Source organism: Camellia sinensis, chromosome 15, assembly GCF_055761805.1.
Source record: "Camellia sinensis isolate YWXY chromosome 15, ASM5576180v1, whole genome shotgun sequence".
Taxonomy (NCBI): Eukaryota; Viridiplantae; Streptophyta; class Magnoliopsida; order Ericales; family Theaceae; genus Camellia; species Camellia sinensis.
Genome location: NC_138975.1, coordinates 96,612,795 through 96,634,311, shown reverse-complemented (window position 1 = coordinate 96,634,311; position 21,517 = coordinate 96,612,795). Strand labels below are relative to the sequence as shown.

The following is a 21,517-nucleotide window of genomic DNA, read 5'->3' as shown; positions in this document are numbered from 1 at the left end:
GCATTTTCCATGCATAGTTTTTGTAGATTTTTGTAAGTAGATTTTTGTGTATTTACTTCGACTAGAAGTTAAATGTAGGGCAATTTTCATGTGTAAAATGATTACTATCTGTACTCAATTTATTAATGAAAATTTCCATTGCTTTTCTGCCTATTGCATGTGCTAGTTAACAATCTAGTATGATGTAAGATCATGAGATGAGTAAATTAAACATCCGATTAAATAGCTACCGATTAGATAGTTGCGTATCTTTTCAATTTAGCCGAATAAATTAATGAATATTCCCTTGCCCAAGCTAATGAATGAATTGGAATGCCGAATACCGGTGGTTCATGAATTGGCTGAGGCACATGAAATTATCGGCTCAAGGCCTTGAAATTTGGCCGATTAGATTAACAAGTCCTTAGATTAGATTAACGAATCCTTAGCCGCTAAGATTAACGAATCTTCCCTTGCCCCAGTTAAGGAATGAACTGGAACGCCGAATATTTGTGGTTCATGAATTGGCTGAGGCACATGAACTTATCGGCGCAAGGCCTTGAAATTTGGCCAATTAGATTAACAAATCTTTAGCCGCTAAGATTAATGAATCTGCCCTTGCCCCAGTTAATGAACTGGAACGCCGAATATCGGTGGTTCATGGAATGGCTAGGGCACATGAACTTATCGGCGCAAGGCCTTGAAATTTGGCCGATTAGATTAACGAATCTTTAGCCGCTAAGATTAACTAATCTGCCCTTGCCCCAGTTAAGGAATGAACTGGAACGTCGAGTATTAGTGGTTTATGGAATGGCTGGGGCACATGAACTTATCGGCGCATGGCCTTGAATGTGAGCATGAATGAGATAGCCTCGGGAGTGTTGCCCCCGTAATCAACAAATGGGGCGGGGGCTGCGTGCACGGAGGTGCCATTGTTGCGTTCAAATCCAACAAATTGGGAGAGGAAAAAAGTAGTGTGGATGACTGTGGAAGGCAAGAAGACTATTCTTCATCAGCAGAGGGGAAGGTAGGACACTGGCGGAATTGGACGCTGAGATGAATTGATGTGGTGAGCCTACGCACACTGGGAGTAGGACGTCGAGGGAGCGTGAGAAGCGCCATTCCCTACATCACTGAAGTAGGTCACCTAGAAAGGAAAAACAGCAACGAGGTAACTCCCTTCGCTCGAGAGGTGAAACCAATGCAACACTGCGCTCGTTGAGTTTTTCGGTTTTTGTTGGAAACAAATCGATGACGGAAGCAGATTCCATCATTCGCGACCCAAATGAAGCAGTCGAGTTCACTCAAAAGATTTTTCTGCTAGAAGTTCAGCATTTCATGGTCGGCCAGGCTGATTATGAAGTTTTTCGGGAAGGCGTTCTTGGAGCAGTAAAGGGTTTGTATACCTTCTATGAAATCGGCATGCGCCTTCGTGCCGCGCGAAGAGAGATAGAGCAAAGGGATGCTCGCATTTAGAGCTTACAAGCCCACGTGCAGAATGCCGAAAATGAGTTGAAGAAAGCTAACACCTCTGAGACTCATTTGGTGAGCCAAGTGAATCCGATTGTTGCGAAGCGAGTAAATCACCGAATTCTAGATCACGCGATTGTCGACCGAGAGATGGCCAATATATTCACAATAGAATGTACGAAGGCTAGGTCCTATGAAAAAGGCTTCCATGACAGCTGAAAAATTGGAATAGAGAAGACGAGCCGATGAGGTCTCTCGATGCGAAAATTGTGAATTTAAGCATGGATGGATCAAGGCTCTTCAAACCGCGGGCGTTGATCCGGCATCACCCTTATATCAGAGTTATATTTTTCTATTCAAGGCTTTCGATGCCGAGAAGACTGATGACGAGGGCGAAGCCGAATAATTTTTGATGTACATTGTTCCTTTTTTATGTAAAGCATGTACTCATGATCTATTGAATAAAACATATTATTCTGAATGTCTATATGTTATATTGGTCAATGCTTGTAGATTAAGTTATGTCTACTACTTTACATTAATCACAATATCCACGAAAGGAGCTCCTAATTCGGAGGATTATTCGGCCCAAACGTGTCATTCGCGGATGGGTCTCCGAATTCAAAGCCATTTTGTGTTGGCCAATCGTGATTTCCACGAAGGGCGCTTCGAATTCGGAGGCGTATTCGGCCCAAACGTGTCATTCACGAAGGGCGCTTCGAATTCAGAAGCTTTTTTGTGTTGGGCAATCGCGATTAGCGAAAAAGGGCACTTCGAATTCGGAGGCTTACTTGGCCCAAATGTGTCATTCACGAAGGGTGGTCTGAATTTGGAGGCTTATTTGGCCCAAACGTGTCATCCACGAAGGGCGCTCTGAATTTGAAGGCTTATTTGGCCCAAGCATGTTATTGACGAAGGGCGCTCTGAATTCGGAGGCTTATCCAGCCCAAAAATGTAATTCACGATAGGCGCTCCGAATTTGGAGACTTTTTGTGTTGGCCAATCGTGATTTCCATGAAGGGCACTCCGAATTTGGAGGCTTATTTGGCCCAAACGTGTCATTCACGATGGGTGCTCCGAATTCAGAGGCTTTTTGTGTTGGCCAATCGCGATTGCCGTGAAGGGCGCTCTAAATTCGGAGGCCTATTCGGCCCAAAGGCGTCATTCACGAAGGGCGCTCCGAATTTGGAGGCTTGTTCGGCCCAAACGTGTCATTCACGAAGGCGCTCCGAATTCAGAGGCTTATTCGGCCCAAACGTGTCATTCACGAAGGGTGCTCTGAATTTGGAGCCTTTTTTGTGCTGGCCAATTGTGATTTCCACAAAGGGCGCTCCGAATTCGAAGTCTTTCGACACAACCAGAACTCACTGGGCAAGAGAGAACACTGTATTAAAAAAAATGATGTACACGGTGTAAAATCAAAACAAGTTGTTGTGCCGTACAAGTTTACTTAATGATAAAATCTGTGCAAGTGTGTGGAATTCCACGGACGCGACAAGCTTCTTCTATCCATGTCCTTGAGCTGATATGCCCCTGTCCCTGCGATTGAGTCAATTTGGTAGGGGTCGTCCCAGTTAGGACCCAATTTTTCGTCAACGGGAAGCACTTTCTTGAGGACCAACTCTCCTAGTGTATAACGGTGTTGCTGAACACGTTGATTATATGATTTAGCAAGCTGTTGCTGGTACCGTGCCATGGAAACAGGGCATGATCTTAGTGTTCTTCAATCAGAGTCAAGTCCAAGGCCAACATCATGTCATTTCGGCCCATGTCAAAAACCTTCGATTTCAAGGTTGGAAGGCCGATCTCCAGGGGGATGATTGCCTGGGTTCCGAAGCTTAGAACAAACGGTGTTTTCCCTGTGGATCGCCTTGGAGTACTGTGATGAACCCACAGTACGCTAGGCAACTCTTCGACCTATCTGCTTTTAGCTTTCTCCAGCCTTTTCTTGATGCCATGCATAATAATCATGTTGGTGGCCTCCGCTTGACCATTGCTTTGGGGGTAAGCCGTCGAGGAAAAGTAGGGCCAGATACCATAAGTGTTGCACAACTCTCGATACACTCCACAATCAAACTGGGTGCCGTTGTTTGAAACAAGTGCTCGGGGTATGCCGAATCTCGTTATGATGTTTTTCCATACAAAACGCTGAACATCGGAATCTCAAATATGTATTAGTGCCTCTGCTTTGACCCATTTTGTGAAATAATCCGTCGCAACAATTAGGAATCGCTTGTTGCCTGGTGCCCGTGGTAACGGTCCAACGATATCAAGCGCCCATTAAGCGAATGACCAAGGACTAGTGATTGAGTTTAACTCCTCGGCAGGCAGATGAGTTAGGGGGGAAAACTTCTAGCATTGCTCGCATTTCTTGACATAACACTCGGCATCAGTTCGCATGGTCGGCCAGTAATACCCTTACGTTACGGCTCGATGGGCCAGAGATCGTCTGCCCGAATGGGCACCACAATTGCCTTCATGTATTTCAGACAGAAGTTCCTCGACTTTATCCGTGTGAACACATTCTAAGTATGACCCAGAGAGTGATTTTTGGTAGAGCTTTCCCTGTGGATCCAAATCGTATCGGACAGCTTTGTTTCGCAGTTTGTGTGCTTCTTTCTTATCCGTCGGGAGCTGCTCTGAAGATAGGAATGCGACGATAGAGTCCATCCAACTTGGACCCGATTCGATAACGCTAACTTGATATGATTCTGAAGAGGCAACGCTCGGCTCTAGGACGAACCCTACTTCGATTGTCCACTTAATTTCTGAGTTGATGGCAGAGGCAAAGCAAGCCAGGGCGTCTGGATGCTTGTTCTAATCCCGAGTTATTTGATTCAGTTTGTGGTGATCAAATTTCGCGAGCAAAGAATTACCCATTTTCATATAGGCTACCATCCAGTCATTTTTGGCTGCATATTCCCCTTTCAATTGGTTGATTACTAGCTTTGAGTCACAGAAAACAAGTAGACACCACACACCGAGGTGAAGTGCATTTCGTAAGCCGGTTAACAGTTCTTCGTATTGGGCCTCATTATTCGATGCGTCGAAGCCCAGTTTGACGGCCTGTTCGATTATTGCGTCTTCAGGGGTCATGGTTACTACGCCATCCCCACTGCCACGCTGGTTGGATGACCCGTCACAATACATCTGCCAAAGGTCACCAACATACATTCTCCAGTTGGGTTTAGTTTGCACTTGATCTGACTTAAAGTCGGCGAGGGATCCTGTGAAATCGGCTCCAAAGTCGGCAAGCAGTTGCCCTTCGATGGAAGTTCTGGGTAAAAACTAGATATCATGCTAGCCGAGTTCAAGAGCCCATTTCGAAACGCGCCCCGATGCTTCCGCGCTGTGGAGCGTTGACCGAAGGGGTTACTTCGTTGGTACCCCAATGGTACGCCGCTGAAAGTATTGCATCAGTTTTCTTACAGCAATGACGAGAGCAAGGATAAGCTTTTCTAATGGAAAGTAACGTGTTTCGGCGTCAGCCATAGCTTTGCTCACATAGTAAATGGTCGCTACTCCCCCAGTTCTTCCCTTAACAGTACGGCGCTGACCGCTCGGTCAGATACTGCCAGATACAAAATGAGTGGATCGCCTGCCGCAGGTGTGGCTAAGAGTGGTACTGATCGGAGATAAGACTTCAAGTCGTGCAAAGCAGCCTGGCACTTGGGGGTCCAATCCAATGCTTTGCCTTGCTGAAGTGTATGAATGAATTGTTGACAAGGATCCGTGGAACAACTGATAAACCTGTTGAGCGCAGCGGCTATTCCTATCAGCTTCTGAACCTCTTTGACTGACCGAGGGAATCCAATCTCTAGAATTTCCATGATTTGCCTCGGATTGGCTTCGATTCCGCGGTGGTTAACGATGTAGTCATGGAATTTGCCGGATCTGATACCAAATGCACACCTAGAAGCGTTCAATTTCATCTTGTACTTTTGAAGGATGCCGAATGTTTCTGACAAATCGGCTAGATAGGAGTGCTTTTCCTTGGATTTGATCACCATATCGTCGATGTATACTTCCATGGTACGGCCGAGTTGTTCCTTGAACATGGCAGTCACTAATCTTTGATAAGTTGCCCCTGCATTCTTCAGCCCAAAAGGCATGACCTTGTAGCAATAGGTTCCTCTTGGGGTGACGAATGCGATTTTTTCTTGATCCTCTGGATGCATGGCAATTTGATGATAGCCCCTGTAGGTATCCAAGAAGCTCATGCGTTGATGATGTGCCGTTGTATTTATGAGTTGGTCTATTCTGGGCAGGGGAAAACAGTCCTTGGGACAAGCTTTGTTCAAGTCCGTGAAATCCACACAGATACGCCAAGAGCCATTCTTCTTCTTTACGACCACAGTATTCGACAACCATGTAGAATAGGTTACTTCGCGAACCACCCTAGCATCAAGTAACCGATATACTTCTTCAACAACGGCCAAAGTATGCTCCGCAGCTGACCGCCGACTTCTCTAAATAATTGGCTTACATTTCGGATCAACGTTTAAGCAGTGTTGGGCCACTGATGGATCCACTCCTAGCATCTCGTATGGGGACCATGAAAATACATCAATATTGTCGAGTAAGAAGGATACCAACTCCTGTCTTTCAACTTTATCTAAGGAAGCGCCGATCATGAAAAACTTGTCAGGTCTTCCGTCAATTTCGACCCAATGCAGGGCTTCGGTTGCCTTTCACTTGGGATTCTCCCAATGTCTTCGAGGCTCTCCCTATCCGGTACCTCAATCGATTGCACTTCCAGTTCTCTTGGTCTTTTGCAGCTAGAAGATAGCATGCCTGTAACGCCCCAAAATAATTCAACATAAACTAACCACATCAACTAACGTTCACTAAACAATGACAATAATCCTTCCATCTTTACATAGTTAATGAACGAGTTTATACAAAAGTTTCACATGCATATTATACATTCATTGGTAAGAAAAACACATGAATCTATAGCATGTGAGACATATAGTTCTCAAAACAAATAAATGCCCATATGGGCTACAACTTCTAAGGCTTAAGCCCGGTTACACAAAAGTGGCCTCTCGGACCCATACAAAAATAGCCCGTGGCTAGCAATTAAATCACAACAAAATAGAGCTATGTACTCTTCACAATTATCTACGCCCTCAACTTGGCGAGATTACCACGTCTTTTCTTGCACCAAAATTCCATAGGGGTGAACATAAAGCCCAGTAGAGAAATCCCTAACAAACTATCTACATTTATGCAAGATATTCAATATTTAATGCAAGTGCAAATGGCATGCAATGCCTTTTCAAGATGGTCCCATGTCATGTCATGTCTTTCTTGAAAATCACCATGTTTTCGATAGCATTTTTGCAATCTCATCAATTTCACATTTCCAATTTTAACCATAAGGGATGGTAAATACGCCACAGGTAGTCCCTAGGCTGGTGTCTGCAAGTAGGCTCAACAAGCACTACCAATAACCCCACTTTACCGGTTGTTAACCGGAAGAGAAGTGGTACCTCCTCCATGCGTGCTTTCGGTCTTTCATCCCGAACACTCAGGCCAACTTATCAATTCATCTACACCCCTAACCGGACTCACCAATGTATTTACCCCATACACATTATCGCTGCTTTCATTACCATATGTATGTATATATTCCTTTCTTGAATGTAAATGTTTCCAATCTGGATACACGATGCATAATAATTAGTTAAAAGAATATGAAATGCATTGATAATCCATGCCTCGTAGTATTTCTCCAATTCCAAGTTATTCCAACAACATTACCATAACAATTACATTCCTAATTTTCCCTTCTCCATGTTATTTCATTAAATGGTACAAAGTTTCTATCATGGATCTTTATACGACAATGAACCTACAATTCATATAACTTCACATTCTAAATATTTCCAAAGGTAGACCAAATGTTTGAACAATAATTTCGTTTCACAACAATACTCATATATCATGGAACACAACAATGTACAATTTATAATCACATTTGTATATGTAGGTGACCAATGAAAAATTAGGTGAGGTTTCCAACCTTTATACGTCTAGAATTTATCACATGATATCAACATTATGAAATTCTCACTCACCCTTTTATTCATTTCAAGAAAAATCCCTTGATTTCCCCCATTATTCCCAAAACCCCAACGCTTCTAGGTTTTTCACCAAAAACCTTAACCTTTCCTCATCTCATCTCAAAAACCCCTCTAAACACATTAATCTCAACATCATGATTCCGCATTTCAAAATAGATTTCTCCTACAAAACCATCCATTTCTTGAAACAAAAACCCATTTTCGAAATACCAAAGGAGAGCTCCCAAATCAATCACAAACTTACATAAACTATATATAACTCAAGGAAATCCCCTACCTCAATGTTTGATGAAGAAATGGAGATGAAACCCTAGCTTTGATGGAAGATTCTTTAACTTTCCACAACACCAAGAGGAGTGTAGACACCCCATTTTTGACCGTCCTCAAGACTTGGACGTCACCGTTTGAACACTCGGTGATCATCCATGATTGTGTTCGTTTGGAGTTCCCGGAGGTCTCGACTCGCGCGCCCTACCTCAGGATCTCCGAACCTGACCGTGTGGTGTCCGGTTTTGCACCGAACACTTTTGTTTTGCCTTAGAAGGGCAGGGAATGTCTTGTGAGACACCCCCATACACCACCGACAGTGGCTGGAGGCCACCGGCCGGTCTTTTTCTTCCATCGGCACTTTTGTTTGCCGGTCGGCACACTTTATTGCCGGTCGGCATAATATGTTGCCGGTCGGCACTTTTTTTTGCCAAAATAGCTTTTTTGGGCAGCCGACCACTGTTCCTCCACTTTATGGAGATATTTTGTGCCAGCTGTGATAGCTGGCACCAACTCCCTTCCCCTCCATACACGTGTATGGAGGGATTTCCCTCTAGCCAAGCTTGTTGAATAAGCTTTGCAAGAGGGATCCTTATAAGAGAGGGTCCTCCCTCTTGGTTCTAGGTTAGACTCTTAGAAGCAAAAACCAGCCCTTAACAATATAGATACACTCTATCTCTATATCTCCCTCTTCCCCCTCCTTTGTGTGTGTTTCTTGGCCCAAAAGGTGTGTTTTACCTTACTTTTGCACCATTACACACACTATCACACCTTAGTCCGAGATTGAGGGACTTGGGGGAGTTGTTTCTTGAGTTTTGGACTGGTTTTGATCCAAAGAAGGAGGCTAGACCACTTGCTCTTCAAAGGTTCTTCAAGGGTGAGCATTTTCCTCTTTATTCCCCAAACTTGCATCGGTTTTCTACCTATTTTGTTTACTGTTTTAGCTCTTGTGTATAACATAAAAAAGGTTCATATTTTCCTGCTCTAACACTTTCATTGAGGTCTCTTTGTGGTTAGATTGCAAACTCACCCTCATAGGCCTTGTTTGGCCTATTTTGGTGCCTTTTTGATAAGGTTTTGTTCACTTCAGCATTTTGATCTTTTGATCACCAAAAATCAGTGTATTTTAGTGTCAAAAAAGTTGGTTTGAAGTCTTGCATAGGGGAGGGACACCCCTCTCCCTTTATGGTTTTGTTTACTTGCTTTTTGGGCTCAAAAGGATAGCATGCGTGCTTGTTGTTTCTTGGCTTCATTTCAGTACTTTTTTAGGCATCTTAGGTCTTACATAATCTCTGTTTTTGGTCGGATTTGGGCCCTCTTGCATGCTTGTGATATTTGCTTTGTATTGCTCCATTTTGCTCAAAAGTACACCCCATGATTAGGCCATGATTTTTGTGTGTGTTGGCTTGGTTCCATGGAGCATTTAGCATTGTTTTTCCATGTTTAAAATCTGTTGGTTATCAACTTGGTCATGTTTAGCATGTTTGTTAGAGTTGCTTTGTATTTTGGCTTGGAAGCCTTGAGCATTTTGACCTCTAGCATGCATGGTTGTGTTTACCCTCTTGATTTGGCATCATCTAGGGTCATATTTTCGTCCAAGAATCATGCTTGTATGTGTGCATGCATGGCCTCTTTCATGCCTTGAAGATGTGTCCCCTTATGCCTAAGAATGAGCCTTAGTGTGTTTGCTTCATGGGGGATATCTTAGTTGCCATACTAGGAGCTTTTGGGGTCCTATTTTGCATGCATAGATCCTGTTTTTTTTACTTGTCTTGATCATGCCATGAGTGGTCAAGTCATTGAAGGTAAGTCGCCCCCTTTCGTGTCTTAACTTTGGGACCGTGAATTTGCTTGTTAACATGAGTTGATTACCTATCATTTTAAGCACTTTTGGTCACTGTTTTGAGGAGGGCAAGGGTCTGTCCATTTGCCATTTTTTAAGCCCTCTTGCATGCTTGCTCCATGTTTGTTGCATAGTTGTTCCATTAAACTTTGTGTAGCACATCGATCCCATAGTCAATTTGGTCCATGTTTGCACCATTTTGGTACCTTGCATGCTTAGCATTGTACATTTGTCATGTTGGTAGCATAATGTTTGTTGTGCTTTACATCTTGGTGGTATGACACATTTGAGGCTTGTGAGCATTGCATGCATTGCATTTACTTGGTTTGGGGTGTCAAACCAAGTGCGGGAGTCAAGGACCATTCATACTTCAAGTGATGTAATGTGCCTTGATCCCCGGTCATCGGGACCTTTGACTCTAACTTGATAAGGCCTCGGTTTTTTTTTTCATGTTGTTTGTTGCATGCATTTTCATATTAAATGGCAAATTCGATCCTTTGACTCACCATGTACCATTGATGATTCGAGGATCGAAAGTCATGCTTCTTTGAGTCCAAAGCATGATAAGAAGTAAGACCATGCTTACATGTGCCCAAAAACTCCATACTATGCACTGCCTATCCTCTGTTTGCTGTCAGATTGTCTGTTGCAGGAAGTTTCTGCCGACCGGCAGAATTTAGTGCCGACCGGCACTATCTGGAGTGCCGATGAACCTGATAAAGTGCCGACGGGAATTTTGGAGTGCCGGTGGCGATTCTGTCTGGCCGGTGGTGCTCTGCAGGATGCAGAGAGCTTGTTCCAGCATTTTGGAAATTTTTCAGAAAGGCAAGGCAGTACAAACAGAAGCGATAAGAGCATAGTACGGGTTTTCCGGGCAGGACGGATTCGAGCATGCATCATCTGCGCGCCCCGAGGCACAGGCTGTGGCCACCCTCTTTATTCTTTTGCTTCCTCTTTTTTTTTTCAATTAATTAGGAAATTTTGTAATAATTTTATTTATTCATTATTTTGGGACTGTAATATTAATTCGAGCCCTTTGAGTGAGGGTAAACATGTAATAAGCGTGGGTGAGTGTGTGTATGTCTTCCAATCCCCATTTCTTTCTTCCCTTTTATTTACCAGCTTATGATGGTAGATTAGGGCATTTTGAAATTAGCATACCTTATGATATGCATGCGTGCATTCATGCATCTGTTGACATGCACCGGGCTCGGTACATCATGCTAACTGCACTTGTATTTCAATTCCAAGTTGAGTACTTGTTAACTGTTGCATATCGTATGTCATATTTAGGTTAACCGAGCCTAACTAAAATTGCATCTTGTATGTGTTGCATTAGGCAAAATAACATGAACTAGGACACGCACATTTGCTAACTAGTTTATTGTTTTGGCACGGAGTACAATGTAAGTGGTTATGCTTTAGCATCCAACATGCGTGTGAATGTCGCCATAATAGTATGCTTGCCATGCGGCTAAGTGTTTACATGAGATAAACTGTTTGAATGCCTGAGGGTGGAGGTCGAATTGCTTAAATTGGAATAACACATTAAAACTGTGAATTTTAAAGCCCACTAGATAGTGGCAAACCATCTTTTCTAAAAGCCCACTTGAGGGTGGCAAAACCTGCATTTTAGCCTACTTGCGAGTAGCAAACCATTTTCAAAACAAACATGAAATGTTTTGTTCCAATTTAGGCGATTTGGTCTATACTTGTTTGCTGCGCGCATAACATAGTAATTCTAGGCTAACAATTGGTTTAAGAACACATAAAGTTTTCAAAAACAGATATCACGGTTAGTAGAGGCCGGTCTTCGGACCGGGCGAAAGGGGGTGCTCATAGCTGACCTTCCCCGATCGTACCCAAGCTCCCGAGCCGAGACAACTCCGGTGATGACGGACATGTGGCCTTCGGTACCGAGTCAGGGTTTCCTAAATTCCCCCATTTTAAAATATTTAGGTGGCGACTCTGTATCTGGCAAAGCAGTCCATGTTTGGCACTACCTTTTCAAAAAATCTGTTTCTCAAAACGATTTGCCAGATTTGGACTCTTTGGTTCAGATTATGAACCGTGACACAAATCGAGTCCGAACTGTAGCGCGAGGTCCCACGTGGGCGCGTCTACAGTTTCTGGCGACTCTGCTGGGGAAATTTAGAGAGTTTGACTCGAACTCGTGATATTCTGTTTTGACTTCATTTATGTGCTTCTTTGCATTGCATGTGCATTGGTGCACCTAGGAACACAGTGTTTGCCATCTGCCATTCCTGAACGGTTTGCCGGAGGCTTGTCTTGTCAAGGCATGTCCATAAGGCTGACCGGCTATGGGCTCTGACAGTATGGGAACACAAACCCCGGTTTTACCGGGGCACCCTTTTTGACCATTCAACCTAGTGCATATTCGGAATCCGTAGTGACCATTCCAAACTAGGACAGGTTGCTTACCCGATGTTAGGTTGTTTGAAACCGCTGTGTGCGTAGTAAAACCCTAGCTCCTGACAAAATAGGACAGGGAAACCCTATCCCAACATAGGGGTGTTTTGGCTCTCTTTACTTCCTATGTGCTGTTAGAATGTATTTCTGCAGGGAAATGAACACACCAGTTTGTAAGTCTGGGCATCTGGCCTGAGGGCATCAGTATCAGCTCTAAGAGAATCACTTATCTGAGGGTATCAGGGTTCAGTATTGGGAATAGAGATTTTGAGAACAGTGGTCGGTATCGGGGAACCGTGTGCTCGGCTTATCGACTATGCGTTTTGAAAATTCAACTGTATATTATTTGTTTATTTTATGCTGTTGTGCTGTCCGATTGTTGGTTTATTTATTGCTTTATTTATCTTTTTGCTAGGTAGTTTAGCATCATTGCGTCTAACCCAGTAGACATTCCCCAAGCACTCTGGATCAGAGGTCGCCGGCTCCATCGATCTGAGGATCTGATAGAAGGACAACCAGTGTACCACTCTCTACCCCCGGTTACTAAACGGAAAGCAACTAGGCAGAGGATATCGGTTCAGCAATCAATACAAAGGGCTTCGTCTACCCCACCTGTGTACAGTAGGGATCAGGATCCCGTTTCACCCACAGAGAGAGAACGCATACCAGCAATTCAACCAGAGCAGAACAATATGGCTAACTTAGAGGAGATGGTGCGCCAACTTCAGGAAAGCATGAAAATGATGCAGCATGGTGCTGCCCGACAGGCAGAATTTGCCAGGCAACAGGCTACAGTGATGAGTGAGCAAGCGGATTTAATTGGAAGGTTGCAACAGCAAACCGGGGCATCACCTTCGCAGCAAATCCCTCCTGCATTAAGGGTTCCAATACCCGAAGAAACACCAAACGCCCGGAATGTCCAAGAAGATACAGACATCCCAACGGGGCCGGCTCCACCCCCAATTCCGCCTCAACAATCCAAGGCAACCACTCCCATTAACGTATCGGATTCTCCTTTTGAGTCTGAGATAGACCCCATGACATTAAAAATGCACAAGCTTGAAAAGCTTTTCAAGAAATCTCAAGGTGCGAAGTCCATTCCGGACATTGGAGACGGGTATATCGACACAGCCGTGACGCTGCCAGATCGATTTAAGATGCCCCAAATTGATCGTTTTGACGGGTCTGAGGATCCCATGGTACACCTGCGACTGTTTTCAGACGTCCTAAGGCCAATGGGCCTCACCAGATTGCAGAAACTATCTTTATTCGGCCGGACCTTGTCAGGTGTGGCGTCCGCATGGTATGCCAAGTTGGGGGACGACGTCAAGAGAAACTGGGATGAGATGGCTGAGGCCTTTATCCTGCAGTACTCGTATAACACACAAATCGAGATCACGACCCGGGATCTCGAGACAACAAGGCAAGAACCCAAGGAAAGCTTCTCAGAGTTTGTAACTAGATGGCGGGCTAAAGCTTCAATGATGACCTTGAGACCCACAGACAAAGACCAGATTCGGATGATTGTGCGCAATCTTCAGCCGAAGCTAATGCAAAAGATGATCGTAGTCCCCTTTCCCACATTTGCTGATTTACATGAAATGAGGGTGCAGATCGAGGACGCCGTGAGACAAGGTTGGATTGATAATGATCGGGACCAACCCCGCAGAAATTTCAATCGTAGTACTAATACAGGCCCGAGTGGCGCTACGACTGCCAGGACCTCCGAAGTGAGTATGGTCACCACTAACCCCTCCCCAAGAAATACAGCAGCCACACCATTCTCCGGCGCGTCCGGAAGCAACTCACAAACAGCCAAATACCCTCCCAGAAACACCAGAACCTTTGCTCCACTTTATATGCCCCTATCCAAAGCTCTGGGGGTTTTGATCAGAAAAGGGCATCTGAAGCCCTTAGAGCCGCGGCCCTTGCCAGAAAGACTACCCGCTACCCACAACCCAGCCAAATATTGTGCGTTCCACCAGCAGCATGGTCATGACACTGACCTATGCTTTCGCTTACGTCATGAGATTCAAGATCTCATTGATAATGGGGTGATTCTTCCCCCTGAGAAACCTAATGTTACCACAAATCCTCTCCCCGCACATAACCAAGTTCCACCGCCCAAAAGAGTCAACTTCATCCACACTGGGGTCGCATCCTACGATCCCAGTATCTACATCACACCCTCCTACCTACCTAAACCTAAAGTTTTCCTCCCCGATTGCACCGATTTGTGCATGACGGATATCTCCATAACCCAACCCAAGCCAGTGGTGGTGACCATCGAGAACAAGAAAGGGGTTGTCAAACCAGGGTCCGTGGAGCCTGAGAATGATGTTGGGAATGCTTACAATCCGAATGACTACATTTCACCCGTGGGCCAGAATAGACCAAACGTCGAATTTCCAGTCGGGGGAGAGCTGTGTGTAATCCGAGGGGACAATTCAGGACAGGAAATGGATGATTTGACGGCCGTGGAAAAGGATGTTGTCAAGTCCCAATTTCCTGATGACCAAGACTCAGCCATCAACTGGTATGATAATGAAGAATCAGCAGAGGCCACGGGGTGGTTAGATGATCAGCCGGATGTAATAGGGGAGTTCCGGTCAGAACAAGGCCCGGCAGGGGCAGGAATGTCAACGACACCCGGGAGTGTCGAAAAGCAGAATATATCGCCGGAGAGCGCCGGTGTCGAGAGTTTCGCTCGGGAATGGAGCATTTTAAGTACAGGGGTCAGTGAGCAATCTACTGCATTGACACAGTCAGAACAAGAAAGATTCGAGGATTCTGAGAGGATCAGAAAAGCAAAAGGCCACGTAGGGGTCGAAACCGCCGCAAGTACGAAAATGGAGGATGCTGTAAAAGGTACTGTGAGTATCGGGACAGTTGTGCCAGAACCAGACAGATGCTTGTCAGTCGCAGATGGTATGTGGTGGGAAGACGACGATCTATGTCTTGCCCACACGGACGAGGATTGGAAAGGTAACCAACCAGATGATACCTGGTATATCGGCGAAGTCGATCACATGACTAGGAGTGGACGGTATTTCAAGCCTCCACACCTAGATCAACCAGAGGCGTCTGGGAAAGATAATGAAGCAGAGAAACAAAAGGAGAGGCAACTCGAAGACGAGGCCGTGTTGAGACAACTAAAAAAGATGCAAGCAGACATCTCCATTTGGGGACTGCTTATGGCTTCTCGAGTACATAGGCAGGCTGTCCTGTCAGCCATGGACAAGGCCAAGCTGTCCATAGACACCACGCCCGAGCAGCTGGTGGGATTAGTCTTTTCAGGAGGGAATTCCCCAGCGTTGAGTTTTTCTGACAAAGAGCTGCCACCCGAGGGTGCAAACCATAACAAGCCGCTCTACATCTCTGTCGAGTGCAGGGATAAATGGATACCTGTGGTACTTGTCGACACGGGATCCGCTATCAATGTCTGCCCGGCAAGGACCGCTTATGCGATTGGTTTGAAAGTCGCGGATTTTATACCAACGGCCCAGGTAATTCGGGCATATGATAACACAAGCCGGGAGGTAATGGGGACAGTTAAGATTCAAACAAAGGTTGGGCCCGGACAGCATGAGATAGATTTCCATGTTTTGGAGGTTCCTGCAACGTTCAACTTGCTTTTGGGACGGCCGTGGCTGCATCAGGTAAAGGCGGTCTCCTCTACCGTACATCAAGTGGTGAAATACCCCTATGGGAAGGGAGTAGCCATTGTTTTTGGAAATTCATCAATTCATCCACCACCAGAGGTGTCTACGCCTGTTCTAGAAATTGAGCATGGTATAGAAGATGTGTTCATATCAGGTTTTACCTTGGCCGAGGCTCGGGTTGTACAGAACATCATGGCAGCTAACGAAGGGGTGTATGTCAGCGCCCAAGCAGTTTATCTCATGAACAAACTCCAATACATCCCCGGGATGGGATTAGGCAAGAGCGGTAGGAAAGGTGCCGCAGCATCGACAGAGGTGCCACATAACCCCCATACCTTTGGTTTGGGCTACTTACCCACCAAAGAGGATTGGATAAGGAAAGGAAAGGAAATGGCCAGAAGGGCCAAGGCGAAACAGATAGGGAAGTCCTTTGACTTGATGCATCAGCCCATTCGGGGGACCCTGAACGGACGTTTCGTCCGGGAGGGGGAAGACTTTCCGTTTTGTGGCTTCCCGGAGCCGTGGCTCAATGCGGAGATGAAGCGCGTACCGGGATTTGAAATTTTCTTTGATTTACAATTACCTGAGGATGACATCGCCGAAGGGCAGGCAGATCTATCGGCTGAGGCCGAGCAAAGTAAGGAGGTACAGTCCGAGGACGCTGAAAATGAAATGGGGGCAGCGCTGGTATGTCTGCTGTCAGATCCTCCGATCGAACAGAGGTGCTTGGGGGATAGCTCCTCGGTATGTGTGATTGGGAATGAAGCGGCTGCGGGCCTACCATCAGCTATTTTGGATGCATCCATCGCACCTTCTCTCATCTGGCAATATGAAGAAGGCTTTCTATCAAGCAGCACCGGGTCAGGTAGTGAGCCGGAATCTGATTCTACCGAATCTTGTACGTCGGAATCAGATTCCAGCTCAACTGAGTCTGAGTCCGGTATTCCCGGGGGTGATAACCCGGATACCACAGTCCTGTCTAGATCGTCTTTTTCATTTTCTTTTGAGTCTGTTGTAACGGAAGAATCCGACGGCTCGGAAGTATTTAATGAGAACGACGTGGGTGTGGTTTCGGAGTATTTTTCTGTGCCTTTGATTTATTGCTTAAATCAGGATTTTCAAAATTTTGATGAAAACGACGAGGAAGAAATTCCTCCGGTTTTGCAACGGTTAATTGATCAAGAGCAGGAAAGATTTGTTAAACCTTTAATGGATGAAATCACTACTGTGAATGTTGGTACTGAGAAGGACCCGCGGCTGGTCCAGATCGGATCCACGTTGTCTTCTGAGGAACGCGAGCGCTTAGTCGCTTTGTTAAAAGATTTCAAAGATGTTTTCGCGTGGTCCTACGAAGACATGCCTGGAATCGATCCTGAGATTGTACAGCACCGGATCCCTCTTGATCCCGAGGCCCGACCTGTCAAACAGAAGCTCAGGAGGATCCGCCCTGATTGGGCCATTAAGATCAAGGAAGAGGTCACCAAGCAGATTGACGCAGTCTTCCTGATGGTGTCTGAGTATCCAACTTGGTTGGCCAACATTGTTCCGGTACCGAAGAAAGACGGCAGAATTCGAGTCTGTGTGGACTTCAGAGATTTGAACAGGGCCAGTCCGAAGGACGACTTTCCCTTGCCACACATCGATGAACTGGTAGATTTCACGGCAGGACATGCCTTGCTTTCGTTTATGGATGGTTTCTCAGGCTATAATCAGATAGTAATGGCGCCCGAAGACCGGGAGAAGACTGCATTCACTACCCCGTGGGGTACATATTGTTATCGAGTGATGCCATTTGGGCTGAAAAACGCAGGAGCTACCTATCAGCGGGCAGCAACTACGATATTGCATGATATGATCCATAAAGAGGTCGAGGTGTATGTGGACGACATGATTGTCAAGTCCAAGGAAAGAGAGGGCCACTACACCGCCTTACAAAAGTTCTTTCAAAGGATCAGAGAATTTCGGCTGCGGCTGAATCCCCAGAAGTGTACTTTTGGTGTTACAGCAGGAAAGATGTTAGGGTTTCTAATAACGCAAAGGGGCATCGAGGTCGACCCTTCCAAAATCAAGGCCATCTTAGAAATGCCACCACCAAGGACTGAAAAGGAGGTGCGAGGCTTTCTAGGTAAAGTGCAATTCATAAGGCGGTTCATCTCTAAACTAACCGTGACTTGTGAACCACTGTTTGGCCTCCTGAAGAAAGGAAAGAAATTCCAATGGGACGGCCGATGTCAAGCAGCTTTTGAGCAGATCAAAGAATATTTACAGAACCCGCCTGTATTGTCACCGCCAGAACCAGGGAGACCGTTGATATTGTATCTCTCGGTAACTGAGACCACCATGGGCTGCATGCTCGCACAGGAGTCAGAAGACAAAACGGAAAGGGCTATCTACTATCTGAGCAAGAAGATGCTGGATTACGAGACCCGCTATACACCACTGGAGAAGGCTTGTTTGGCCTTGGTATGGGCTACCCGGAAGCTGCGGCACTACCTGTTAGCTCACTCTGTAATGTTGGTTTCACGTTTGGATCCCATCAAATATCTTTTCGAGAAACCAGCACTTACAGGTAGGCTAGCTCGTTGGTTGCTATTGCTTTCCGAATTTGACTTGAAGTATGTAACACGCAAGTCGGTGAAAGGGAGAGCGGTAGCGGAGTTCCTTGCCGACCATCCGGTTGAGGGGGATGAAGCGGTTGAGTACCTATTCCCAGATGAAGCGATTCTGCATATCGAGGATGAAACTTGGACGATGTACTTTGACGGAGCGTCAAACCAGTATGGGTACGGGATAGGAGTGTTGCTGATAGCGCCTGACGATTCCCGTATCCCTTTGGCATTCAAGCTCCAGTTCAGGGTCTCGAACAATGAGGCAGAGTATGAGGCATGTATTGCTGGTCTGGAAGCAGCCCTAGAGCTAGGGGTAAGATGGTTGGATGTCATTGGGGATTCAAATCTTGTTGTATCCCAAGCAAAAGGGGACTGGAAGGTCAAGGAGGAAAGGATGATAATTTACCACCAAACCTTGGATTTGTTAATTCCTCGGTTCGAGAAACTAAATTTCACCCACCTCGTAAGAGAGAACAACAGGTTTGCAGATTCGTTAGCAACTCTATCTTCCATGATAGACATCCCGTCGGGAGTCCGGATGCGTCCAGTCATCATTGATCAGAAGTTTGCGCCAGCATACGAGTCAGTTTCCGCCATAGATGAGGCCCAAGACGACAACCCCTGGTATTACGATATTTGGAACTTCTTGGAAAAGGAGACGTATCCGACAGGGGCAAGCACCAAGGATAAAAGGGCCATTAGAAGAATGGCTATTCAGTTCATCATCTGCGGAGGTAAACTGTACAAAAGAGGTCATCTGGGAATGCATAAGCTCTGTGTAGAAGCTGAAGAGTCGAAGCGCCTAATGGAGGCCATCCATGGAGGAGAATGCGGTGCACACATGAATGGAGTAATGTTGGCCAGAAAAATCCTTAGACAGGGCTATTATTGGTCGACCATGGAAGAGGATTGTATCGGCTTTGTTCGGCGATGCCACAAATGCCAGATCCATGCAAACCGTATGAACATCCCACCATCCAAATTGTACAATATGACTTCCCCGTGGCCGTTTTCCGTGTGGGGGATCGATGTAATCGGAGCTGTTACCCCGAAGGGATCGAACGGACATGAGTATATCCTCGTAGCGATAGATTATTTCACAAAGTGGGTCGAGGCCCAATCTTACGCGGTGTTGAAGGCGTCGCACGTCGCAAAGTTCATTAGAAACAACATCATTTGTCGCTACGGGGTGCCAAATGAGATCATCTCGGACAATGGATCCCACTTTAAGAAAGAAGTGGTCGACTTGTTGGAAAAGTATAACGTGGCTTTTCATAAGTCATCTACGTATCGGCCGCAAACCAATGGAGCAGTTGAGGCCGCCAACAAGAACATCAAGCATATACTGCGGAAAATGGTAGAGACCTATCGAGATTGGCCAGATAAGTTGCCGTTTGCTCTGTGGGGCTACAGAACTTCGATTAGAACTTCTACCGGAGCAACTCCGTATTCGTTAGTTTATGGAATGGAGGCTGTTCTACCTATCGAAATTGAAGTTCCGTCTTTACGGGTATTGGCCGAGTGTCAGATAGCTGAGGCAGATTGGCAGCAAAGCAGGTTCGAGGAACTAATGCTCTTTGATGAAAGGAGACTGAAAGCACTGTACCACGTTCAGAGTTATCAGCGCAGGATTGCTCGGGCTTTTAATAAGAAGGTTAAGACCAGGAATCTAAAGGAAGGGGATTTGGTACTCAAAGACAACCGAGCTCCCATCCACGACCCGAGGGGCAAGTTCAGACCCAATTGGACTGGTCCCTACATCATCAAAACCATCTGGTCAGGCGGAGCTGTGGTTCTAATGGACTTAGATGGCTTAGAATTCTCTCAACCGATCAATATGGACAAGTTGAAGAAATACTACCCTTGAGAGGCTCGCTAGGCCGAAAACCCGAAAGGGCGACCTAGGCAAAAGTTAGAGCACACAAAATTAGAAAATATAAAAACTGAGCTCGCAAGGTTGAAAACCCGCAAAGGGCGGCCTTGGCAAAAGTTAGAGCGCAAAAGGAGAGTGAAAATACCCGAGTGGACCTTAACCGGAACTACGTAAGGCTTGATTCCCATGTTTGGGATACGTAGGCAGCTTCATCCTCGAGTTCAGCCATAACACTTCCCCGATCAACTTTGTCCATTTGATCATCTCAGCCATCTTGGTCCATCAGCATTCGTTGGAATCTCCGGTGCAGTGCCACTCAGACTAGGGACAACTTTCAGTTGCTATGCAGTGCTGCAGCGTTCTTCAGACTAGGGGCAACTTTCCAGTTGCAGGAATCTGGGGTTTGTACATCTCAGTGACAGATCTCAGGCGTGTCCAGTTCTGATCCACATCAAAAATACCTTTGAAAAGTTTTAATGTAAGCTGACTTTGTTCAAATAATCTTTTTACAACATTGACCATTTTTGGACCAAAGTGGAAAATTCTTAGTACCAGAACTTTCAATTTCATTGATTTCAAAACAGAGTCTTCCTGCTCTTACAAACAATTGAAGTTGCTTTTTATTACATCCAGGAAAGAAAACTTGAAAGTACTAATAAAGCAATAAATCTAGGGCATGGTCAAGTCAGGTGTTCCTGCGCCCCCTCCCAGAGCTGGTCGAAGCCTCTGATGCCAAGCTAGGTCCGATCTGCGCTTCTTCATTGAGCCAATCCATGCACTCGTCAGACAAAGTGCAACTGAAAGTAGGAGCGGGGGACAGGAGTTCTCTCATCCTCCATGCGGTGGCCTGCCAAGCAAGCTGTACACCTCGGGCTGGGAATGCAGCAGGATACTCTATCCCCTCTGGCGGGCAGGTCTGATCATGGCCAAATTGGCGTCGAATCCGAAATGGGAAATAGAATACACAATGAGTGAGACCAACCAATTGAATCCCAGTCTGTCGAGGCATGCTGTAACTCATTGCCGGAAGGTTCAACCAAGGACACCGCCAAGCAATACGGTCTGCGGACAAGTGGCACATCCAAGTGAACCACCATTCCTCATCCAAGGCATTGACTAGATGATGCCGGAAGAAGTAGCCGCGAGCTGAATATGCGGGGCAGGAGTCCACAACCCGCAGTTTATCCATCAGCCATACCTGGGGAGGGATTAAAAAAAAAAAAAAAAAAAAAATGAGAGATTAAAGAATAGAGAGATGTACGAGGAGAGAAAAGTGAGAATGGGGTTTTGTGAGA

The 21,517-nt window shown here is 45.7% G+C and overlaps 1 protein-coding gene across 1 annotated transcript; it reads right to left on the bottom strand.

Annotated features, from left to right (window-relative positions):
• Positions 1 to 4,266: 4,266 nt before the first annotated feature.
• LOC145813139 (uncharacterized) lies at positions 4,267 to 4,941 on the bottom strand. The gene is made up of 2 exons (XM_082908412.1): positions 4,826 to 4,941; positions 4,267 to 4,726 (listed from the first exon to the last, which is right to left on the bottom strand). The coding sequence occupies exons 1-2, from the start codon at positions 4,939 to 4,941 to the stop codon at positions 4,267 to 4,269; spliced, it is 576 nt and encodes a 191-aa protein (XP_082764538.1).
• Between the last annotated feature and the right edge of the window lie 16,576 nt (positions 4,942 to 21,517).

Bases quoted from the DNA above. Each gene is read 5' to 3' on its own strand.
- LOC145813139 (XM_082908412.1), bottom strand. From the start codon at position 4,941: ATGGCTGACGCCGAAACACGTTACTTTCCATTAGAAAAGCTTATCCTT. The intron at 4,727-4,825 runs GTAACCCCTTCG...GTTTTTACCCAG, and splicing joins ACCATTGGGGTACCAACGAA to AACTTCCATCGAAGGGCAAC.